The following is a 26,684-nucleotide window of genomic DNA, read 5'->3' on the forward strand; positions in this document are numbered from 1 at the left end:
TGATAAAGGATTGTTTGGCTGCGTATACGATTGCACGATGTTAATAAATTAGCTCGATGGCAATGGATTGTCATTAAGAAATTCATTTTTCCCCAATGTGTTGAATCTAAGGTTTGAGCAGAATGAAAAGTTAACTCGTTCCCCGTTAGGCGGAATTGTAAGAGGCAAGATAGTTCGAACCGGTTTATTTCGTAAACGGTACGAACTGTATTAGCCAATCTTAATTAATTGTGGACTATTTGATATGTATCAAATAATCTTGATTATTATCATTTTGCTTAGTTTTTCGTACAAAACTGACATTAATATATATAGCTGACCATGGGTATGATGCATGTGACCCAAATTTGCCTTTACGCATGCGTGAACATTTAATGCGAATTAGCTTCGCTTAACGTTCACACGGAGCTAATGCGAAGTAAATTTAATTCGCATTAAATCGCGACGTCAATTTTAATTCAAAGTAAACTAATGCGCATTAAATTCTCCGTGTGAACGCGGTTCAGATTTCATTCGCATTAACTTACATTTAATGCGAATTAAATTCTTCGTGTGAACGAGGCATTATTTTTTCATCTATTGTTACGTCATGTCAGTGTTCATGTGACGTAGGCTAAGCTCCATAGTAAAGTTAGGATTTTTCTAACTTCAAGCCCGATCCCTAAAGCTTACGGCAATCAATGAAAGTGCATGTTTTGAGTTATTTGAAGCTTTAATGTTTTAAACTGTTTTTCAAAAACTAGCCTGTGATATTTCTTGAAATGGTAATTTAGTAATGTAAATGGTGAATGAAACATGTTTGCAGAGATAGGAATTTTAGACACCATTTTCTAATATGCGTTTTTTCAAGGTTTTTAACCTAGATGGGATCATTGGGCTCTCAAATTATCCGATACCCTATCTACTTCTTAGGTCAAATGATTGCTGGAGTGTAAAGGTAAAACATATTGAAATGTTTAAAAAATCTGAAGGTTTTTGAAAACACAAATTTTCCGATATGGTAGGCTATGGTTAGTCAAAATTTGACAACTATATGCGCATTTTCATCACCTAGAAACCAAGAGCATGGTTCAGTAGATGAAAAATTATTGAAAATAGTCAAATGCAATACATTTTCTTTAATTCATATGAAAGAAAGATATTTCTATCGTTTAGATAAAGACAGTGCCTTAAAATGTGTGTATGTTAAGACTGCTTGTTTTAAAGTGATGTGTTCTATTTTTAGAAGTGGCTGTACTCTGGGAAAGGCCGCTGAACATATTTTTCTTCGGGAATTTGGTCAATATACATCCTCGACAAAATACATGCGAATTTTGATAGAAATCTGTTGGTTTTTCAATATTAAGATGTGGTATGGGGAATTACCTTAAGCAATTTCTATGTTATTCTACTGATGCTATATCTACATCAACGTTGTATATGGTATTTCTATGACTTTGAAAAATATTTCAAACAAATATTTGATATATATTATTCTACATACATGTATAGTAATATTATATATTTTGATATAAATTATATGTATGCCTTACATAAAATAATAATGATATTAAAATACACTCAATCCAATAGGTCCCTGGCACTATTGGTGAGAATTATGCGGGAGTATTCGAGGATATTTTATCCCAACTAACATTATGTATACTTTCAAATAAATGTTGAAATTATAAAAAAAAAAAACAACAACAAAAACCTCTGTATTACCAATGGAGATTTTTCAGAAAATTGCTAAAAAATAAAATTGGCTTCCAATCTAAATACTGAGTATTGTTTTAAGTTCAATGTGACATACACAACGCATATCAGAATAAAAATATGGAATTTTCAAATAAAGATTTGGTTGGGCATTGCTGCCATAACAAGTATAATATGTAAAGTCATGGAAAAATTCTCTTTAAACACCTTCACAATTTTGTCATTGGTAAAACATCTTTTTCAAAGATTAGTCTGGATTTCAGCCTGGTAACACAACTGTCAGCCAGATATATAATACAATTATTTCAAACTTAGATAAAAGTAAAGAAATAAGAGTTTTTGCGACATTTCAAAAGCTTTTGATATAGTATGGCCCAAAGGTCTAGGGTTAGGGTTAGGGTTTACACAAGCTATATGCTTTTGGAATATTGTCCAGTTGGTTGACTAGTAATATTGTTCAGTTGGTTGACTAGTAATATTGTTCAGTTGGTTGACTAGTAATATTGTTCAGTTGGTTGAGCAGTATCTTACAGACTCTTCCCTTACTGAAGCAACAAATGCAGGGGTATCCCAAGGTTCTGTCATTGGCCTTTTCTTATTCCTATTATACATTTTAATGATATTGCTGATAATCTTCGTAATGGTATAAGGCTATTTGCGAATGACATCTCTCTATATGCTATCATTAAAGATAACTTATCTAGCAAAACGTCCTTCTTAATTAGCCACCTACAACTTATACAAAATTGGGTAGATCAATTGGCAGTGGACTATAACCCTGTTCAACTTTAAATGTAAATTTTTCAAGAAAAAATACCCAATCCCTTATACATGTATAGCATTTGGCAATCAGGGTCCTGTAATTATCACATCAACAGCACCCACTCATCTTAGTATTAAACTTCGTTCAAATGCAACTTGGAGTACACATATCCAAACAATTCATGACAATGTATCTTCTAGACGGAACTTGATAAGAATGTTACAATTCAAGGTAAATCGGAAAGCACTAAGCAATGTCTATTTTGCGTTTATCCGTCCCCTATAAGAATTTGTTGATTTTATTTGGAACTACTGCACCGATAGATATACCATACTACTAGAAGATACATACTACTAAATACATACTACTAAACGTCTTCGTGTATCTTTTTTATTTTTTACCTATACTTTTACCGATCATTGCGAAAAGTAATTATTATCTATATCTATATATAAGATAAGATAAGATAAGATATTCTTTATTTCCTCCAAATTAATGGAGAGTATATCATGATATATGTTCATTAGGAAGAGGGCTCATATAGGCTAAGCCTGCTATCCCATCCAATCAATTTATTGAATAAATATCGTTTAAATCTAAAATATATTAAACAGGAGCAACTCAAAGTTGATCAATCCCTCAATCACAACATTTTGATTTAAAAGTCACTTTCAACATTAAAACTTAAATTCCTACATATCTTACCCAAATGGCGATTCATTGGGATCAAAAACTGTTGACTTATCCGCCAGAAACCGATTTTGTGTTGCAGATACAACTGTTTTGTTGCGTTCTGTTTGTAAAGTGATGTTAATATAAGGGAATCCCATTTGTCGAGTCCAAGTATCCATCATCTCTTTAACACCAAATCCTTCTGTGTTTGCCTGTAAAGAACGGTCAAGCTTTTTACATCTGTAATTAACCAGATTTGACAGCTCAAGTCTGTTTGTCGTTTATTTGTCCTCCTCTTGTCTGTCATAATTTTGTTTACGGGTACCTGATAAAGCGGTGCTCTGTTTGACACCAACACCAAGAAAAACACAAGGTTGGAATTGAATGGTCATTTATTACTAAATAAATGACAAATCAAGTAAAAACATCAACTACCATGTAAAACAGATACATGTAAGTATCTAACATAATATATACAAAAACATATAAGAAAAAATATCATGGAATCTAAAAGTTAGAATATTATGCAAAAGTTACAAAGGTCCAAAATAAACAAAGAGCATATGGTGTCAAAGATGGGGCAACAACGTCAGTAATGAAGACTAGACAAAGGGAAGTGTTCCTTCAATAATCTGTTTGCGGCAATCACACGATTGTTGTAGACTTCTGAGTCAATGTATCTGGTAGAATGCCTAGGAATCAATTTCATGACTGTAATTTTGAACAAGTTAGCATATTATCTTAAATGGTTTAGATTAGCAATAAGTCTGTAAACAGTTACTTCTGTTAGATCCTCATTATTGTCCAAGGGTAACCCTCGAGGAACACAATTAAATACGACGGTTTTAGACGGTCTATAGCTGTCTGTATGGTTCTCAAATGACTTGGTTTAGACACTAATCCTCCGCTTACACCGAAGAAATAAACTGAAGGAAGTACAGCTATATTAAAAATCTGTGAAGACGGCTTATCTCGCCCAACAAAATCCGCCAAATCGTCGGATGTGAGTGTTGACATTTTTCGTAACTGGGTCAGGTCACATGATCACACTGTCAAAACACTGAATGGTTTACCCATAATGTACAGAGGTCTAGGGGGCTTCTCAAAAGAGGGATACATTTGATGTAGGGAAAGTGTCAGTACCCATATACGTTTTATAAAATAAAACTATTTTACGATTTCAACTTCTTAAGAAGCATTGGACCTTTATCATATCTAAATATTAAATAAAACATTGATAATTCAAGTTTGTTCAAGTAAAGGGTCAGATCCCTATCCAAGGGGGTGTTGGGTGTTGTTAAAATTGAAAATAAGGTAAGATGTTCAACTATTAAGAAATCACAAAAACAGAACAACTTAAACGTAGTGCAGGTAGCATCCTTATATTCGGGTTTGTTCAAATTGTGAATTGTTTATTATGTCTCCGAACACAAAGTGTCGGAGACATATTGTTTTTCCTCCGTTTCTTATTATTCTTATTATTATGTCTCCAAACACAAAGTGTCGGAGACATATTGTTTTTGCTCCGTTTCTTATTATGTCTCCGAACACAAAGTGTCGGAGACATATTGTTTTTGCTCCGTTTCTTATTATGTCTCCGAACACAAAGTGTCGGAGACATATTGTTTTTGTTCCGTTTCTTATTATTCTTCTTATTATTATTATGTCTCCGAACACAAAGTGTCGGAGACATATTGTTTTTGTTCCGTTTCTTATTATTCTTATTATTAAGGTCTTCCGTTCCAGACGGAAGACCTTATAGTGATTCTACTGTTTATTAAGGTCTTCCGTTTCTAACGGAAGACCTTCTAGTGATTCTACTGTTTATTATTATTATTATTATTATTTTTTTTTTTTTTTCCCTTTCGTCTCCCAGACCGTTGGATGGATTTTCCTGAAACTTTCACAGGTTATAGAGAACGATGGTACCTCGAGGAATTTTTTTCATTTTTTCAAAATTCACTTCCGGTCACAAGATATGTCCAATTTTCGTCTTTTTACAAGATATTTTGTCCAGCGTTTTTCTCAGAAACGGTAAAAGATAGAGTCACCAAATTTTCAGAGTTAATAGATCTCACTTTGTAGGCGTGCAGTAGGGGGTTAAGAATGTCGGCCGTCACTTCCGGTCGTCACCGGAAGTGATTAAAGGAAACATGAATTTCAAACTTTTTTCTTTCAAATTGAAACCTACTTCGGTTTACTACATCTCGTTCTAATTCTTAAAAAATGTTGACCCCACCGGAAGTTGAATCTTCAACTTCCGGTTTTATCAAAGAAAGCCTATTCATTCTCTCATTTTTCAGTGCCATAAATCTCGGTCATGAAACTAGTTAATGACTTGAGTTTTAAATATATAATAGTCACTATAAATGTCTAGAGTAACGTCAAATATTTTTGTAAAATTTACTTCCGGTCGGCAAATACGGCTTATTAGCTGTTTTCGTTGTCCAGCGTTTTTCTCAGAAACGGTAAAAGATAGAGTCACCAAATTTTCAGAGTTAATAGATCTCACTTTGTAGGCGTGCAGTAGGGGGTTAAGAATGTCGGCCGTCACTTCCGGTCGTCACCGGAAGTGATTAAATGAATCATATATTTCAAACTTTTTTCTTTCAAACTGAAACCTATATCGGTTTACTAGGTCTGGTTCTAATTCTCAAAAAAATGTTGACCCCACCGGAAGTTGAAACTCCAACTTCCGGTTATATCAAAGAAAGACTATTCATTCTCTCATTTTTAAGTGCCATAAATCTCAGTCATAAAACAAGTTAATGATTTGAATTTTACATATGTTATAGACACTATAAATGTCTAGAGTAAATTTAAATATTTTTGAAAAAATTCACTTCCGGTCGTGAGATATAGAGTGGACATATTCAAACCTTGTTTTTTCAGTTTCTCAATAATGAATATAGATAGACGCTTGAAACTTGTAGAGTTGATCAACTAACATTAGTCCATTGTACACATACATTCAATTATTTTGTCCGTCACTTCCGGTCTATACCGGAAGTATTTGAATAATTGTCGATTTTCCGATTTCTTCGAGTGATTTCTCAGAGATGGCTGAAATTTTCAGGAATAATGTCTTATGAAATGACCTTGCTATAATTCTTTTTGTTTTTACAAAATTCACTTCCGGTCGGAAAATATGATCGATTTTTTGTTTCTCAAAAGGAATTTTGTCCAGCATTTTTCTTGGAAAAAGTAAAATATAGGTTCATCAAACATTCAGGGATGATCAATCTCCGTTTGTAGGCGTGCAGTAGTGGGTTGAACATGTCGACCGTCACTTCCTGTCGTCACCGGAAGTGATGGAAAGAATCGCAAATTTCAAACTTTTTCCTTTAAATTGAAACCTATACTAGTTTATTAAGTCTCTTTCAAAGTGTCAAAAGAATATTGACTCTGTCGGTAGTCAAAACGACTACTTCCGGTTTCTTGATAAAATACCTTTTTAATTTTCGTCTCTTTGTCCCCATAAATCTTGCTTATATTTGTAGTCTTTCATATGATTTTCACATGTCTTAATAAAAGTATAAACTTCCAAAGTTTTGATAATTTTGTTTTTCAAAATTGACTTACGGTCGGTAGTAACCTACTACTTTTTCTTTCTTAGGTTTACTTCTTTTTTTGAGAACTCTTTCAGATAGAGACGTGAAATTTTCAGGGAATATAGACAGTAAAGAGTCGCTGTCATTTATAGGAAAACGCATCTGAATAGTACTTCCGGTCGTCACCGGAAGTTACGAGAAAGGAGTAAAAAATTCGATAATACATTTCTCATTCATTGTTAAGACACATTTTCTGATATATTTAAATGGATTTCGTAGGAACAGAAAGTTCTTTACCGAAAGTGGTCTAACGGAAGACCTACTCATTACTAGTAATGAGTGTCTAGTTATTATTATTATTTTTTTTTTTCCCTTTCGTCTCCTAGACCGTTGGATGGATTTTCCTGAAACTTTCACAGGTTATAGACAACGATGGTACCTCGAGGCATTTTTTTCTTTTTTTCAAAATTCACTTCCGGTCGCAAGATATGTCCAATTTTCGTCTTTTTACAAGATATCTTGTCCAGCGTTTTTCTCAGAAACGGTAAAAGATAGAGTCACCAAATTTTCAGAGTTAATAGATCTCACTTCGTAGGCGTGCAGTAGGGGGTTAAGAATGTCGGCCGTCACTTCCGGTCGTCACCGGAAGTGATTAAAGGAATCATGAATTTCAAACTTTTTTCTTTCAAATTGAAACCTATTTCGGTTTACTATATCTCGTTCTAATTCTCAGAAAATGTTGACCCCACCGGAAGTAGAATCTTCAACTTCCGGTTATATCAAATAAAGACTATTCATTATCTCATTTTTCAGTGCCATAAATCTCGGTCATAAAACTAGTTAATGAGTTGAGTTTTACATATATTATAGTCACTATAAATGTCTAGAGTAACGTCAAATATTTTTGTAAAATTTACTTCCGGTCGGCAAATACGGCTTATTAGCTGTTTTCGTTGTCCAGCGTTTTTCTCAGAAACGGTAAAAGATAGAGTCACCAAATTTTCAGAGTTGATAGATCTCACTTTGTAGGCGTGCAGTAGGGGTTTAAGAATGTTGGTCGTCACTTCCAGTCGTCACCGGAAGTGATTCATGAATCATAAATTTCAAACTTTTTTCTTTCAAATTGAAACCTATATAGGTTTACTAGGTCTTGTTGTAATTTTCAAAAAATGTTGACCCCACCGGAAGTTGAAACTCCAACTTCCGGTTATATCAAAAAAAGATTATTCATTCTCTCATTTTTCAGTGCCATAAATCTCGGTCATAAAACAAGTTAATGATTTGAATTTTACGTATGTTAGAGACAATATAATTGTCTAGATTATATTTAAATATTTTTGTAAAATTCACTTCCAGTCGTGAGATATGGGGTGGACATATTCAAACCTTATTTTTTCAGTTTCTCAATAATGAATATAGATAGACGTTTGAAACTTGTAGAGATGATCAACTAGCATTAGTCCATTGTACACATGCATTCAATTTTTTCGTCCGTCACTTCCGGTCTATACCGGAAGTATTTGAAAAAATGTCGATTTTCCAATTTCTTCTAGTGATTTCTCAGAGATGGCTGGATATATTTTCTTGAAATTTTCAGGAATAATGTCTTATGAAATGACCTTGCTATAGGTATTTTTGTTTTACAAAATTCACTTCCGGTCGGAAAATAGGGCCGATTTTCTGTTTCTCTAAAGGAATTTTGTCCAGCACTTTTCTTGGAAAAGGTAAAATATGGGTTCATCATATATTCAGGAATGATCAATCTCCGTTTGTAAGCGTGCAGTAGGGGGTTGAACATGTCGACCGTCACTTCCTGTCGTCACCGGAAGTGATGGAAAGAATCGCAAATTTCAAACTTTTTCTTTTAAATTGAAACCTATACTAGTTTATCAACTCTCTTTCAAAGTGTCAAAATAATATTGAGTCTGTCGGTGGTCAAAACGACTACTTCCGGTTTCTTGATAAAATATCTTTTTACTTTTCGTCTCTTTGTCCCCATAAATCTCGCTTATATTTGAAGTCTTTCATATGATTTTCACATGTCTTAATAAAAGTATCAACTTCTAGAGTTTTGATCATTTTGTTTTTCAAAATTGACTTCCGGTCGGTAGTAACCTGCTACTTTTTCTTTCTTTAGTCTACTTGTTTTTGTTGAGAACTCTTTCAGATAGAGACGTGAAATTTTCAGGGAATATAGACAGTAAAGAATTGATGTCATTTATAGGACAACGCATCTGAATAGTACTTCCGGTCGTCACCGGAAGTTACAAGAAAGGAGTGAAAAATTCGATAATACATTTCTCATTCATTGTTAAGGCACATTTTCTGATACATTTAAATGGTTTTCGTAGGAATAGAAAGCTCTTGACCGAAAGTGGTCTAACGGAAGACCTACTCATTACTAGTAATGAGTGTCTAGTTATTATTATTATTATGTCTCCGAACACAAAGTGTCGGAGACATTGTTTTTGCTCCGTTTCTTATTATTATTATTAGGGTCTTGCGTCTTCAGCGGAAGACCCTTCTATTATTCTCTTGTTGATTTTTCACTTTTCTTATTATGTCTCCGAACACAAAGTGTCGGAGACATATTGTTTTTGCTCCAGTTCTTATTCTTCTTCTTATTATTTTCTTCTTATTCTTATTATTCCTCTTCTTTAGTGAGAAATTTGTCCGACCGATTTTGTGAAAGTGATTCGACAGATCCACTTCAAACTTTGTGAGCTGATAGGGGTTCACTAGGAGGGGTGCATTCAACTTTTCAAATTTTCAAAATGGCCGCCGTTTCAAGATGGTGGCCAAAAAACGTCAAAAACTCAAGGTTGTCGGATTTCAACCAAATTCTATCTCTAGGGTAATTTAGTGATCCCAAGTTCATTTCTACCATCAAATTTTTTTTTTGAGCCGCCATTTTCAAAATGGCCGCCATATACCGAAATATTTGAAAGTATTAAAATCTCTACAACATTTGGGTTCTGGGGTAAATGGAGGGTCCGCAATTCATTTCTAGCATCAGTATTTCCTTCCAATCAATTTTCAAATGTTTCAAAATGGCCGCCATTGAAGAAAATGGCGGCCAAAAATTAAGTCCGTCGGATTTCAACCAAATTCAGTTTTTAGGGTTTTTTGAGAATCCTGAGTGCATATCTGGCATCAAAAAAGCATTCTGACATGGGGAGGTGTTCGGAGACATTTGTGTTGGCATCCCAACACAGTTATAGCTCGTTATTATTTTCTTCTTCTTATTCTTATTATTCCTCTTCTTTAGTGAGAAATTTGTCCGACCGATTTTGTGAAAGTGCTTTGAGAGATCCACTTCAAACTTTGTGACCTGATAGGGGGTCACTAGGAGGGGTGCATTCAACTTTTCAAATTTTCAAAATGGCCGCCGTTTCAAGATGGCGGCCAAAAAACGTCAAAAACTCAAGGTTGTCGGATTTCAACCAAATTCTATTTCTAGTGTAATTTAGTGACCCGGAGTTCATTTCTACCATCAAAATTTTTTTTGAGCCGCCATTTTCAAAATGGCCGCCATATACCGAAATATTTGAAAGTATTAAAATCTCTACAACATTTGGGTTCTGGGGTAAATGGAGGGTCCACAATTCATTTCTAGCATCAGTATTTCCTTCCAATCAATTTTCAAATGTTTCAAAATGGCCGCCATTGAAGAAAATTGCGGCCAAAAATTAAGTCCGTCGGATTTCAACCAAATTCAGATTTTAGGGTTTTTTGAGAATCCTGAGTGCATATCTGGCATCAAAAAAGCATTCTGACATGGGGAGGTGTTCGGAGACATTTGTGTTGGCATCCCAACACAGTTATAGCTCGTTATTATTATTCTTATTATTATTTTCTTCTTATTTTTCCTCTTCTTTAGTGAGAAATTTGTCCGCTCGATTTTATGAACATGCTTCGACTGATCCACTTCAAACTTTGTGAGCTGATAGAGGGTCATTAGGAGGGGTGCAATCAACTTTTCAAATTTTCAAAATGGCCGCCGTTTCAAGATGGCGGCCAAAAACCGTCAAAAACTCAAGGTTGTCGGATTTCAACCAACTTTTATTTCTAGGGTATCTTAGTGACCCCGAGTCCATTTCCACCATCAAATTTTTTTTTTGAGCCGCCATTTTCAAAATGGCCGCCATATACTGAAATATTTGAAAGTGTTAAAATCTGTAAAACATTTGGGTTCTGGGGTAAATGGAAGGTCCACAATTCATTTCTAGCATCAGTATTTCCTTCCAATCTATTTTCAGATTTTTCAAAATGGCCGCCATTGAAGAAAATGGCGGTTAAAAAATCAAGTCCGTCGGATTTCAACCAAATTTAGTTTTTAGGGTTTTTTGAGAATCCTGATCTGGCATCAAAAAGCATTTCTGACATAGGGGAGGGGGGTGGGGGTGTTCGGAGACATTTGTGTTGGCATCCCAACACAGTTATAGCTCGTTATTATTATTCTTATTATTATTTTCTTCTTATTTTTCCTCTTCTTTAGTGAGAAATTTGTCCGCTCGATTTTATGAACATGCTTCGACTGATCCACTTCAAACTTTGTGAGCTGATGGAGGGTCATTAGGAGGGGTGCAATCAACTTTTCAAATTTTCAAAATGGCCGCCATTTCAAGATGGCGGCCAAAAACCGTCAAAAACTCAAGGTTGTCGGATTTCAACCAACTTTTATTTCTAGGATATCTTAGTGACCCCGAGTCCATTTCCACCATCAATTTTTTTTTTTGAGCCGCCATTTTCAAAATGGCCGCCATATACTGAAATATTTGAAAGTGTTAAAATCTGTAAAACATTTGGGTTCTGGGGTAAATGGAAGGTCCACAATTCATTTCTAGCATCAGTATTTCCTTCCAATCTATTTTCAGATTTTTCAAAATGGCCGCCATTGAAGAAAATGGCGGCCAAAAAATCAAGTCCGTCGGATTTCAACCAAATTTAATTTTTAGGGTTTTTTGAGAATCCTGATCTGGCATCAAAAAGCATTTCTGACATGGGGGAGGGGGGGGGGTGTTCGGAGACATTTGTGTTGACATCCCAACACAGTTATAGCTCGTTATTATTAAGGTCTTCCGTCTCAACGGAAGACCTTATAGTGATTCTTATGTTTCTTTTCCTCTATTATTATTATGTCTCCGAACACAAAGTGTCGGAGACATATTGTTTTTGCTCCGTTTCTTATTATTATTATTTTCTTCTTCTTATTCTTATTATTCCTCTTCTTTAGTGAGAAATTTGTCCGACAGATTTTGTGAAAGTGCTTCGACAGATCCACTTCAAACTTTGTGAGCTGATAGGGGGTCACTAGGAGGGGTGCATTCAACTTTTCAAATTTTCAAAATGGCCCCCGTTTCAAGATGGCGGCCAAAAAAGGTCCAAAACTCAAGGTTGTCGGATTTCAACCAAATTCGATTTCTAGGGTAATATGGTCACCCCGAGTCCATTTCCACCATCAAATTTTTTTTTTGAGCCGCCATTTTCAAAATGGCCGCCATATACCGAAATATTTCAAAGTGTTAAAATCTCTACAATATTTGGGTTCTGGGGTAAATGAAGGGTCCACAATTCATTTCTAGCATCAGTATTTCCTTCCAATCAATTTTCAAATGCTTCAAAATGGCCGCCATTGAAGAATATGGCGGCCAAAAATTAACTCCGTCGGATTTCAACCAAATTCAGTTTTAAGGGTTTTTTGAGAATCCTGAGTGCATATCTGGCATCAAAAAGCATTTCTGACATGGGGAGGTGTTCGGAGACATTTGTGTTGGCATCCCAACACAGTTATAGCTCGTTATTGTGTTCCCCAAACAAAGTTTGGGAACATATTGTTTTTACTCTGTTTCTTATTATGTTCCCCAAACGAAGTTTGGGAACATATTGGTTTTACTCTGTTTCTTATTATTATTATTATTATTATTATTATTATTCTTTCTTTCTTCTTGGGACTTTTTTGTCACGAGTGTTCTCAGAAACTACTGAAGGGATCAATATGAAACCTTTTTAGGATGATAGTATAGCATATGTAGATGTGCAGAACGAATGTCATTTTGTCTGAAAATGCATGCATGTGCATGCACGTGCATTGGAGTTTTTGTTTACAAACTTTGGAATCAGTCTAACTTTTTTATTTTTCGATGAAATCGTTTCCTATTAATATGGTAGGTATAATTTGGGACCCTTAACTGTTTGGCATCGTCAAAATTTCAATTCTGCACGCGCATGCACGTGTGCTTCAATTTGATTGGATAATACAAAACCGTTTATAACATTCATGCCAATGAAGGAAATTTAATGATATTTACAGAATAGGTAGACATGTCAATTATCTACAGATCGATGTAATAAAAATTGCAAACACGCATGCGCACGCACGTGCATTGTCTTTTGAAGGTTCAATTCTTTCAATGACCATAACTTTTTTGTTTTTTGTCAAAATCTTTTCAAACTTGTATTGTATATGTATCTTGATATTCTTAACAAAAGTGTATAGTCATAATTACCATCCGGCACGTGCATGCACGTGTGCTAAATTGTGATTGGACGATTTTCAAATCGCCATAACTTTCTTATAAATGATGGAAACAATATGAAATTTATACTGTAAGTATATCTATCAAATGTCTATTGAATGACATCAACATTGATGCTGAGTCATACTCACGTGCCCGTGTATGCACGTGCATAGCTTTTCTTTCATTTTTCGGGTACTAAAATAGTCATAACTATTGAATTAAAAACTGAAATGAATTCAAATTTACCCTGAGGATCTATGATATGAATGTCTGTGAAATGGTGTCAACAAATGTTCCATTATCAAAATCGCGTGCGCGTGAATGCGCGTGCATTGTAATTTTTGACGTCTAAATTTGAGTGTTGGTCTATAACATTTTTAGATTGCAATGAATAGGTTTGAAAATTAGGTAGCAGGTATGTTTTAGGCCTGTCAATTTATTAATAGTCTCAAAATCACTTCCCTGCACGCGCATGCACGTGCGCTTAATTCTGATTGGACGATTTTGAAATCCCAATAACTTTCTTAAGAGTGAAGCGATCGATACCAAATTCATATAGTAAGTATATTGTTCAAATGTCTATTGAATAGCATCAACAAAATTGTTGTGTGGTACTCACGCGGACGTGTATGCACGTGCATTGATTTCGGTCTTTGTACTTTTGAGTTGCCGTTAATTTCTCGTTTTTCATTGAACAGTTGTGAAACTTCTCTTGTACTCATATAGTAAGATTTCTAATGTATCGAGATGGTCGAATTATGTATCTGCACGTGCATGCACGTACGTGCACGTGCACAAAACTCTCAGATCTTAATAACTGATTTGTATTAGCATGAAATGGACTGAACGTTATAAAATAGTTATATATTCACATGTTTCACAGTTTGCAAAGGTCAAAACCACTTGTACTGAAATAAATGACACCACTTGGTAAATGGGGGAATGTTTGGGGAACATGTGTAACGGTCCCCGTTACAATAAGTAGTAGTTATTATTATGTTCCCCAAACAAAGTTTGGGAACATATTGTTTTTACTCTGTTTCTTCTTATTATGTTCCCCAAACAAAGTTTGGGAACATATTGTTTTTACTCTGTTTCTTCTTCTTATTATTATTATTATTATTATTATTCTTTTTCTCCGGTACTTTTTTGTCCGGTAGTGTTCTCAGAAACTACAAAAGGGATCGATATGAAACTTTCCAGGATGATAGTATAGCGTTTGTAGATGTGCATAGTGATAGTCATTTTGTTTGCACGTGCATGCACGCGCGCGCACGTGCATTGCAATTTTGGTACAAAAAATGGAAAATCAGAATATTGAAGGAAGCGATATAAAACCTAAATAGGATGATAGTATATCATTTGTACATATGAAAAATAATAGTTATTTTGCCAGCACGCGCACGCATGCGCGTGCACGCGCATTACAAAATTTGTACGCTAACTTTGGAATCAGTCTAACTTTTTTGTTGTTCATTGAAATGGCTTGAAATTCATATCATAGGTAGATATTGAGACCCTTAACTGATATGCATGGTTAAAATTACCAATTTGCACGCGCATGCACGTGCGCTTCATTTTGATTGGATAATGCTAAAACGTTTGTAACTATCTTATTTATAAAGCGAATGAGATGATATTCACAGCATATGTAGACAATATGTGTATCTATATGTTGGTGTAACAAAAAATGCCAACGCACACGCGCATGCACGTGCAACGTTTTTTAAATGTTCAATTTTTAAAGGCCGATAACGTTTTTGTTTTTCATCAAATTCTATTCATATTAGGGGTTTAGATGTATCTTGGTACTCCTTACAAATTGCTGTGGTTAGAATTACTGCTCAGCACGTGCATGCACGTGTGCTGATTTCTGATTGGACGATTTTAAAATCGCTATAACTTCCTTATATTTGGTGGAAACGTTATGAAATTCATACTGTGGGTATATGATACAAATGCCTGTTGAACGACATCAACAAAAATTCGGAATCATACACGCATGCGCGTGTATGCACGTGCAACGTTTTCTTTCATTTCTTGGTACTGAAATGACCATATTGAACGTACTACATGTAATTAAAGGCTAAAATAAAATGATTTTTTCCTATAGATTCACAAGGACATCACTTTTTAATTAGGGGAGGTTTGGGGAACATCTGTAACGGTCCCCGTTACAATTAGAACTAGTTATTATTATTATGTTCCCCAAACAAAGTTTGGGAACATATTGTTTTTACTCTGTTTCTTATTATTATTATTATTTATTATTATTCTTTTTCTCCGGTACTTTTTTGTCCGGTAGTGTTCTCAGAAACTACAAAAGGGATCGATATGAAACTTTCCAGGATGATAGTATAGCGTTTGTAGATGTGCATAGTGATAGTCATTTTGTTTGCACGTGCATGCACGCGCGCGCACGTGCATTGCAATTTTGGTACAAAAAATGGAAAATCAGAATATTAAAGGAATCGATATAAAACCTAAATAGGATGATAGTATATCATTTGTACATATGAAAAATAATAGTTATTTTGTCAGCACGCGCACGCATGCGCGTGCACGCGCATTACAAAATTTGTACACTAACTTTGGAATCAGTCTAACTTTTTTTTTGTTCATTGAAATGGCTTGAAATTTATATCGTAGGTAGATATTGAGACCCTTAACTGATTTGCATGGTCAAAATTACCAATTTGCACGCGCATGCACGTGCGCTTCATTTTGATTGGATAATACTCAAACGTTTGTAACTATCTTATTTATGAAGCGAATGAGATGATATTCACAGCATAGGTAGACAATATGTGTATCGACATATTGGTGTAACAAAAAAATGCCAACGCACAAGCGCATGCGCGTGCAACGTTTTTTAAATGTTCAATTTTTAAAGGACGACAACGTTTTTGTTTTTCTTCAAATTCTATTGATATTAGGGGTTTTGATGTGTCTTGGTACTCCTTACAAATTGCTGTGGTTAGAATTACTGCTCATCACGTGCATGCACGTGTGCTGATTTCTGATTGGACGATTTTAAAATCGCTATAACTTCCTTATATTTGTTGGAAACGTTATGAAATTCATACTGTGGGTATATGATACAAATGCCTGTTGAACGACATCAACCAAAATTCGGAATCATACACGCGTGCGCGTGTATGCACGTGCAACGCTTTCTTTCATTTCTTGGTACTGAAATGACCATATTGAACGTACTACATGTAATTAAAGGCTAAAATAAAATGATTTTTTCCTATAGATTCACAAGGACATCACTTTTTAATTGGGGGAGGTTTGGGGAACATCTGTAACGGTCCCCGTTACAATTAGAACTAGTTATTATTCTTTTTCTCCGGTACTTTTTTGTCCGGTAGTGTTCTCAGAAACTACAAAAGGGATTGATATGAAACTTTTCAGGATGATAGTATAGCGTTTGTAGATGTGCATAGTGATAATCATTTTCTTTGCACGTGCATGTACGCGCGCGCACGTGCATTGCAATTTTGGTACAAAAAATGGAAAATCAGAATATTGAAGGAAGCGATATAAAACCTAAATAGGATGATAGTATATCATTTGTACAAATGAAAAATAATAGTTATTTTGCCAGCACGCGGACGCATGCGCGTGCACGCGCATTACAAAATTTCTACGCTAACTTTGGAATCAGTCTAACTTTTTTGTTGTTCATTGAAATGGCTTGAAATTCATATCATAGGTAGATATTGAGACCCTTAACTGATTTACATGGTCAAAATTACCAATTTGCACGCGCATGCACGTGCGCTTCATTTTGATTGGATAATGCTAAAACGTTTGTAACTATCTTATTTATGAAGCGAATGAGATGATATTCACAGCATATGTAGACAATATGTGTATCTATATGTTGGTGTAACAAAAAATGCCAACGCACACGCGCATGCGCGTGCAACGTTTTTTAAATGTTCAATTTTTAAAGGACGATAACGTTTTTGTTTTTCATCAAATTCTATTCATATTAGGGGTTTAGATGTATCTTGGTACTCCTTACAAATTGCTGTGGTTAGAATTACTGCTCAGCACGTGCATGCACGTGTGCTGATTTCTGATTGGACGATTTTAAAATCGCTATAACTTCCTTATATTTGGTGGAAACGTTATCAAATTCATACTGTGGGTATATGATACAAATGCCTGTTGAACGACATCAACAAAAATTCGGAATCATACACGCGTGCGCGTGTATGCACGTGCAACGCTTTCTTTCATTTCTTGGTACTGAAATGACCATATTGAACGTACTACATGTAATTAAAGGCTGAAATAAAATGATTTTTTCCTAGAGATTCACAAGGACATCACTTTTTAATTGGGGGAGGTTTGGGGAACATCTGTAACGGTCCCCGTTACAATTAGAACTAGTTATTGTTCTTTTTCTTACCGATTTTGTGCACGCGATTTCTCAAAAACGGCTTGATAGATTTTCATGAAACTTTCAGGAAAAATGTAAAATAGGATTTTCTAGAACCCTTTTTTTTAGTTTTGCCAAAATTGCTTCCGGTCGCAAGTTACGGCCGAATTTCCGTTTTTCAAATGACATTTTGTCCGGGCGTTTTCTCATAAACGGTTAAAAATTGGGTCTTCAAACTTTCAGGGATGATAGATGGTGACTTGTAGATGTGCAGTAGGGTATTATCATTGCCATCCGTCACTTCCGGCCGTCACCAGAAGTGAACAAAAGAAACGTCAAATTTCAAACTAATGCTTTTGAAACAAAACTTGCATAGATTAATTATATATCTTTCGGCGTTTCAGGAAATGTTAGACTTACCGGAAGTTTAAACAGTAACTTCCGGTTTTTAGAGAAAAACTTCGAAAAAATGGTCTTTCTTTGTCCTCGTATATCTCGTTTATTTATCAAACTTTTCATATGATATTTACAGATCTTTATGACATTATCCATCTTAAGAGAACCCTGTAACACTATTTCAAAATTCACTTCCGGTCACAAGTTACGGCCGAATTTCTGTTTTTCAAATGAGATTTTGTCCGGGCGTTTACTGATAAACGGTTAATGATTGAGTCTTCAAACTTTCAGGGATGATTTATTATGACTTGTAGCTGTGCAATAGGGTATTATCATTGCCATCCGTCACTTCCGGCCGTCGCCGGAAGTGAACAAAAGAAACGTCAAATTTCAAACTAATGCTTTTGAAACAAAACTTGCATAAATTAATTAGGTCTCTTTCGGCGTTTCAGAAAATATTAGATTTACCGGAAGTTTAATCAGCAACTTCCGGTTTTAAGAGAAAAACTTTAAAAAATTGGTGGTTTTTTTGTCCTCGTATATTTCGCTTAGTTATCGACATTTTAATACGATGTTTCAAGGTATTATTGACATTAGCCATATCTGTAAAACTCTTTAATACTATTTCAAAATTCTCTTCCGGTCGCAAGTTAGGCCGAATTTTCGTTTTTCAAATAACATTTTGTTCGGGCGTTTTCTCCTAAACGATTAACGATTGAGTCTTCAAACTTTCAGGAATGATAGATAGTGACCTGTAGCTCTGTAATAAAGGTTTATCATAGCTATCCGTCACTTCCGGCCGTCACCGGAAGTGAACAATAGAAACTTCAAATTTCAGAGTTATGCTTTTGAAACAAAACTTGCATAGGTTCATTGGGTCTCTTTCAGAGTTTCAGAAAATGTTAGACTTACCGGAAGTTTAACCTACAACTTCCGGTTTTTAGAGGAACCCTTCGAAAAAATGGTCTTTCTTTGTTCTCATATATCTCGTTTATCTATCAACTTTTTGATACGATGTTTACAGATATTATTGACATTATCGATCTCTGGAATACCCTTTTAATACTATTTCAAAATTCACTTCCGGTCGCGAGTTAGGGCCGAATTTCCGTTTTTCAAATGACATTTTGGTTGGCCGTTTTTTCATAAACGGTTAATAATAGAGTCTTTCAACTTTCAGGATATGATTGGTGGTGACTTGTAGCTTTCTAAAAAGATTTATAATTGTCATCCGTCACTTCCGGTCGCCACCGAAAGTGAACGAAAGAAACGTCAAATAAATTTACACTTTTGAAACAAAATGTGTGCTTGAAAAAATGAAGTGTCTTTTGGAGTTTCAGAAAATGTTACAGTTACCGGAAGTTTAAACAACAACTTCCGGTTTTTAGAGAAAAACTTCGAAAAAGTGTTCTTTCTTTGCTATCATATCTCTCGCTTATAAATGAAGTGTTTCTTATGATTTTCACATATACAATTGACATTATCCATCTTCAGAGTTTAGTGAATTATTTGGTGGTTTTTTTTTTTTTCAAAAGTCACTTCCGTTCGTTAATATCTACGATTTCCGTTGTTTTTTTTTTCTCCAGGCGTTTTCTAATGAATAATCAAAGATTGAGTCTTGAAACTTTCAGGAAAGTTAGATGGTGACATGTAGATGTGAAATACTGTTTCAATTTTCCTGCCTTCACTTCCGTCATCCACCGGAAGTACCTTAAAAATATGTAATTTTTCATTTTTTTTTTAAAAATTCGAATGCTCATAACATTATTTAATAGAGTGTAATGTCATACCATTTCCACCGGAAGTTGGTTGTTCGAAACAGGAAGTTGTCCCAAAACTCTGCATTTTTCACCGAAATATTTCGTGTGGGTTCCTACACGGTAAGTGTGGAATTTTCAATCGTTTTATGGACTCCCAAGATACTCGAAAGTGAATAAAACAAAACCGAAATTGTTTGTAATTCATACATCACGTCTTACATGTATATGTTTATCACTGTTTTTAAAAAAAAAATAAGTGTTTATTCCATTCATGTATAGTCGTTCCTCAATAATTGAATTCTCCCAGTCAAGATCCTATCTCGTCAGAAATTGGACGGAAGACCTATTCGTTGCTCGCAACGAGATCATTTCTAGTTATTATTCTTATTATCATTTTCTTCTTATTTTTCCTCTTCTTTAGTGAGAAATTTCTCCGCTCGATTTTATGAACATGCTTCGACTGATCCACTTCAAACTTTGTGAGCTGATAGAGGGTCATTAGGAGGGGTGTAATCAACTTTTCAAATTTTCAAAATGGCCCCCGTTTCAAGATGGCGGCCAAAAAACGTCAAAAACTCAAGGTTGTCGGATTTCAACCAAATTCTATTTTTAGGGTACTTTAGTGACCCCGAGTCCATTACCACCATCAAATTTTTTTTTTGAGCCGCCATTTTCAAAATGGCCGCCATATACTGAAATATTTCAAAGTGTTAAAATCTGTACAACATTTGGGTTCTGGGGTAAATTGAGGGTCCACAATTCATTTCTAGCATCAGTATTCCCTTCCAATCAATTTTTCAAATGTTTCAAAATGGCCGCCATTGAAGAAAATGGCGGCCAAAAATCAAGTCCGTCGGATTTCAACCAAATTTAGTTTTTAGGGTTTTTTGAGGATCCTGAGTGCATATCTGGCATCAAAAACTATCTTTGAGGAGGGGATGGGGGCACACGCCAACATTAGAGAAGTATGACCCTTCGAATTCCCTCGCTGATACGAGTAACAGACGAGAACAAACCATAGGACTGGCTAATTTTCTTAGTTAACTTAAACAAATGAAACTGAATGAAGTAGTTAGTTTAAGTTAAGGTTGAAGAGATAAAAAGGGGGTGTAGGTTATCTTAGTACATGTTTCACACCTCGAACAAAAGATTTTAGCGTGTACCAACACAATGCCTAAAGTTTACGTACATGCATATCATCCCGGAAGCATGACTTTTACGAATGGAAATAACAAGTATAGGCCTATAGATTCGCCACTGTCAGTCTTATTATGACGTTCGTCAAAACGTAGACATGACGTCACACATCATCTTACCCTGCCTAGTACGAGCCAGCGCTGGCTCGCTTTTAGCAGTGATATGAGGGAGCGTGAATGGACTCAAAACCGTGGTTTGCGACGATGTGCATTAGCTTACCTTTATATTTCAAACTGAGATTTGTCAGTGATTTTATAGGCCTTATTAAAAGCTTTTTAGTTATGCTGTATTTGATAAGTTGTAATATCAAAAATGTATATTTAAAGATTAGCTTGTACAAACAAATGTAGGCCGATTACTTAACAAAAACAGTTCTTTAATAATCCTGGAGAACGAAATACTTGGAGAAAGAATAAATATTGAAAGAATATATGTACTCGATATATAATGGACAAAATTTGAAGAAGGAATAAATACTGAGTGAAATTGAATACTACGAATTTACACTTTGAAAAAAAATTACATGTAGGTTTAAGAGTTTTATGCAGTTCTATCATGAAAGGGATGGATATCTATTTGATATCTTCTAATTCATCTAGAGGGAGACAATCAGTTGCTAATTGTGTTTTATTTCTATTAATTGACAGATCTGGAAGAAAGCAAATATTTTTATACTTGATGTAAAGACACTATACACAAATTTGTACATGTAGGGGTCATTTGTATCGGGAAGTAAAGGAGATTGTGCTAGTTAAACATTATTTTTGTATCCCCAGATTTTACAGGCAACAGACCATTAGTGTAATTGCATTTTTAATGTAATTTTTCAAGCTGATGATATTTGTTTGTGTTGGAACAGCAGTTGGAATTGTATTCACAATTCAAAGTAATATTTCTTTGATCCCCATGCTAGAGATTGCAGTGATTTGCCATTCGAGTCTGGAAAATGTATTTTTATTGTTGAAAATTTATCCGAGATTTGTGTTTATCTACGAACATAAGCAGCTTCATCGTTACCATCGTTATACTGTTTTTTCCAGGCTCCCTTGGATCAAGATGGTATATCTGTTGCTCAATATCTATATTCATTTATCTTATGCTGCCATATTATCACCATCGACGCATACATTGTATTTTATTTGTACTTTCTCCAATGTATCAACAAATTTTACCCACTTTTAAAGGGTTTTCTGGTCAAATTTGTGTATGTTGTCCATGTCAAGGCAGTAACGAAATAATCGTTACCGATCGATACAAGATTGCTACACGTACATGTAGCCCAAACTCCCCGTCGAGGCCTCATTACGTCACCTACATATGTGAGCAAACGAACTCTGGCGGAAGTTTGACATGTAGCCATGTCCCCCACAGCCGCACAAAAAGTTGAAGCACAAAAGTCCCATAACTCCAGTAAAATTTGTTGAATCAAAATGACGGCGCAATATAATCAACTACATATGGTGACTAACAATCCTACAAAATTTGAACAAAATCCGTTGAGCGGTTTCTGAGGAGTTGCGTCCACAAAGTGAAGTGGGACGGACGGACGCACGCACGGACACCGGTATTTCTATGTCCCCTTTCACTTATCACAGTCATTTTCATCGGTGCCACTAACTACCCACATTGACATCATTATTATAAATCGTCAAACACCTGTGATAATGTGATTTAGATAAAAATAGACATAATTAGACATTTGTATATTTATAAAGACTTGTTATTAGCATAATTTATGTACTATAATGAATCAATATTGATAAATATTAGTATTTGAGTCTCTAAATCGTTATGGGTCTTTCTGTCTCTTTTGGGTAATTAGTCATAACCGTAATGCCTGGGATTGTGAAAGGACAGACGGTTTAAAAACTTTCAGTCACTTGGAGCTATTACGGACTTCATTTTATGAATTGGGGTAAGAAATTCATTTTAGAAATGATATTTTATGCTGCACATTCTATTTGATAGCTTGTTGCAATGCTCAAACACTCTGTGTAGTCGTATAGTGGCAGGGCCCAGCTGAAAGTCAACCAAAAAATAATAGGCATTTTTCCGAGTTCATTTCTGCATATCTTGGGAAGTATACGGAATTTCGGGATGAACTTTGGTAGTAATGTAGATTGATTATGTATGAATAAATTAAAATACAAAGTAGAATTTTATATCAATGTATTCATTGTTTTTACACCGGCTAACTTGGGTACCCTATATTTAGAGTTCTATACCTTTACTCTTTATATAGTAAATTCGACCCCCAAGCGATGCAATTGCCTGTGGCCTAAAGAGCTGCCCCAATCCTCCTTGAATTCTTCAGTATTCAGGCGGGTAGCCAGGATCGAAGGAAATGAAGTATAAACAAAGTACGGCCCGGGGATTGCCTTAAGACAAAGCCCTGGCACCCGGAAACTCTTGGGTTTTACCAATTAAATCACCTTATCTTTCGTGAATAGAAACGAGGTTATTTGTCAATTTCCAAAACAAAAAGAATTCTAGATATTTTTCTGTTAAACTAGGGACTTTCGAGAATTTTTCACTCATATGGAGACGTTACCATTGCCGGTGAAGGACTGCAAAATTTAGGCCTATGTTCGGTGCTTACGGCCTTTGAGCAGTGATGGGTCTTCATCGTGCCACACGTGCTGTGACACGAGACCTCGTTTTTGCGGTCCCATCCGAAGGACCGCCCCATTTAGTTACTTCTTACGACAAGCAAACTGTACTGAGGACCTATTCTAACCCGGATCGTACGAGCGTACTTGGACTGACTTTATATTTGATAACAAAGAATATCCTAAATCCGTCTACTATATCATAGGCGGATCCAGGAATTTGTGAAAGGGGGGGGGGGGAGTCTAGCACTTGATCTTTTAGGTACATGTACTTTTCACAACCTCCACTCCTACCCCAGTTGTTTGTGTACATACATGAGATCTTGAGACAGTTTTTCTACATGAAAATACTTAGTTTATTTACTACTTGTATCCAAAGTTCTAGTATTTTTTATCGCCAAATTCAGATCGTAATGAAAATAAAAAAAGATGCGATTTAAAGGTTACTCCCAAGAGGCCGGGGGTCTGGGGGCCACCTAGGCCCCAGAAGCTCTGGGGTAAATGGTGAACTCTCAAACTTTCTGTTCCGCAAAGACCCCCTGGATCCGCCCTTGTGTAACATGTAGATACATGTATGATGTACATTTTAAAAAGTGATATTCGACATGACGTTGATGATTTGAAATTCATTTTGATGTTGATTAGATTGTAAATCAGAAGTTATTTTTGAGGCACATGTTTTAACGGCAGGTCTCTCTCTCTCTCTCTCTCTCTCTCTCTCTCTCTCTCTCAAATGATGTACACGCAGTTGCTTACTTCAACGGGTACTCGGATATAGGCAGGTACATGGTTGTTTAATATTATGATCAGTGATAATGTAGTATTTATAAAAACAGTATGGGTTGAATATTTTCACAAAAATATATACGCTGAATACCTGAGGCATTGAAAATTAAAAAAAAAAAATAACGGGGTACCAGAAGTCCTGTACACAAGCAATCTGTAGTCTTTCAGCTTTCTTCATTTCCCGTCAACTTGCACAAAGTCCCAAGCGGCTCTGGACAATTTGATTGCGGAGTTCAATGAGGGTCTATATAAAAACACTGGGGGGGGGGGGGGGGGTCACAAGTCATTTCTTATCAGAGATGCAGAAGGGAACTCGTGCTATGAATATTATATACATGATATTATATACTAAATAAAGAAATTAAACAATAATACAATCTCCAAGCGATACATTCCACGATATTAAAACAAATGTGCAACGTAATCCGCAATAGCTTTTTTTTCCCGTCCATTGATCTTGCATGTGTAGCTGGGGCACGTATTTCATGGGAACCATTCGGTCCTACCGACGTCTTACACAGACCGCTTTTGTATTTTCAATGTTTCCATATTTAAAAAGAATCCGCTTTTAATATATTTCATCGTCTTCCTCACTGACTGTAGGTTCACTCTGTCCCACTCAGGCATTCAAAGTTCCACTAAATGCATCTCCTACACAGAAGAGCTCTTATTTCGAAGCTGACGTATCAGTCATTTACTCATATTCTAATGCGTCGGATTTAATTGGCGACAATGGTAAGTTTTCATAAATTGAAAAAAAAAATTGATGCTATCAGAATCTGCAAATTATTGCATTTTCTGATATTTGAAGACTTGTTTTGTGTGATGTTTATGGCATGTCAAACGTTGCAATATTTGATCTTTTCCATTTGTATTGTATAATTTTCCATTTGTATTCTATATTTTCCATTTGTATTGTATAATTTTCCATTTGTATTCCATATTTTCCATTTGTATTATATTTTTTTTTCGTTTTGCATTGTATAATTTCCATTTGCATTGCAAAATCTTTCATTTGTATTGCATCCGAGGGATTGTTTATTTTGATTTGTTACGAAGGATTTCATTAGTTTAGGTCCCACTTATATTTAGCCGTGACGTACCACAAATAGACTTACTATGCTACATGTACGCGCACAGTGGCGTAGCAGTGGGTTTTTTTAACGTGTCAACGCCTGTCGCAACACGGGATGTCTGCTTTTAAGGTCACATTATCCGAAAGATCTGTGATTCTCACTTTTAGATAGCAATGCGTATGGGAAAGTATTAACTGGTTTGATGCAGCCATGACACGAGTAGAACTCGAACATGCGACCTCACGGTTACGAACCAAAGGATATATCACTGAACTACCGCGATCGGTTCCATATAAGGACTTGTTGAATATACATGTAGCTAGCAATGTGGAATCTTGCGCCGGGAGACCCCCCCCCCCCTTTCCTTCACAAATATGATATTTCATATATATAGATGTCAAAAAAAGCATGCATGTGCGTTTTATTTTGTCAAAACGCACTTGTTCCAGGGGGGCTTACAGGGGCGGATCCAGGAATTGCAGTTACGGGGGCGCCACTTTATGACCCAGTGGGTCCAGGGGGCGAAGCCCCCGATAGCTGGATTTTACAGATTTTATAGGGCTTGAAATATGTCATTTTTAATAAAGTAAAATTAGTAAAATGACGCAAATTTTAAGGGTTTCTGGAAAAATTAAGTTCTCTCAATAAAGTAATTCAAGAAATCAAAAGATTTTGTCATTTATTTCTCCGAGAATGGAAGAAATTATTGCTTCTTTTATCTTTTAATACATTTTTCTAAACAAGATACCAAGATTTACCTTAAATTTAAAAATTGGGGGGGGGGCAGTCCCCAGACATCCAGCAGTTTACTGCATCCTTTCGTTCAGAATTATCTAGATCAACCAGTGGTTAAATAAGAGACTAGTTTGAATATGCTGATCACATTAGACGCATAAAAGCGTTCAATTAATTGGGGAGGGGGGGTGTACGCCATTACACTTAGCAAATACGGTACATTCCTGCGAAACGTGGCTCCTGAACTTTACCTCTTCAACATCTCGCGCATTACCAAATTCGATAAACGATAACTCCATTGAATCCATTGAATAGTTGTAACAAGCCAAACTCGATGTTAACAATTGGCTGATTGGTGGGGACCCAAGGGCCGAATTAAGTCCCCCGAATCTACTGAATTCTGACTAAATAAAAATGTGCATGCTTTTCTGGAGAGTTCTATTTTTTTTAAAAAAAGATCAGGGGGTGGGGGATTCGCCATTACTAGAGCTAGCTACGTATTTTCAAAAATAACTAGTCCTAGATGGACC

At 35.6% G+C, this 26,684-nt stretch overlaps 1 protein-coding gene across 1 annotated transcript in view; it reads right to left on the reverse strand.

Annotated features, from left to right (window-relative positions):
• Nucleotides 1-26,684, reverse strand: part of LOC125670998 (glutamyl aminopeptidase-like) — a 288,688-nt gene that overhangs the window by 42,745 nt on the left and 219,259 nt on the right. Inside the window, exon 10 of the mRNA XM_048906475.2 lies at nt 3,164-3,342. Coding sequence (XP_048762432.2) covers nt 3,164-3,342 — 179 coding nt within the window. The remainder of the gene's footprint in view (nt 1-3,163; nt 3,343-26,684) is intronic.

Source organism: Ostrea edulis, chromosome 4 (genome assembly GCF_947568905.1).
Source record: "Ostrea edulis chromosome 4, xbOstEdul1.1, whole genome shotgun sequence".
Classification (NCBI taxonomy): domain Eukaryota; kingdom Metazoa; phylum Mollusca; class Bivalvia; order Ostreida; family Ostreidae; genus Ostrea; species Ostrea edulis.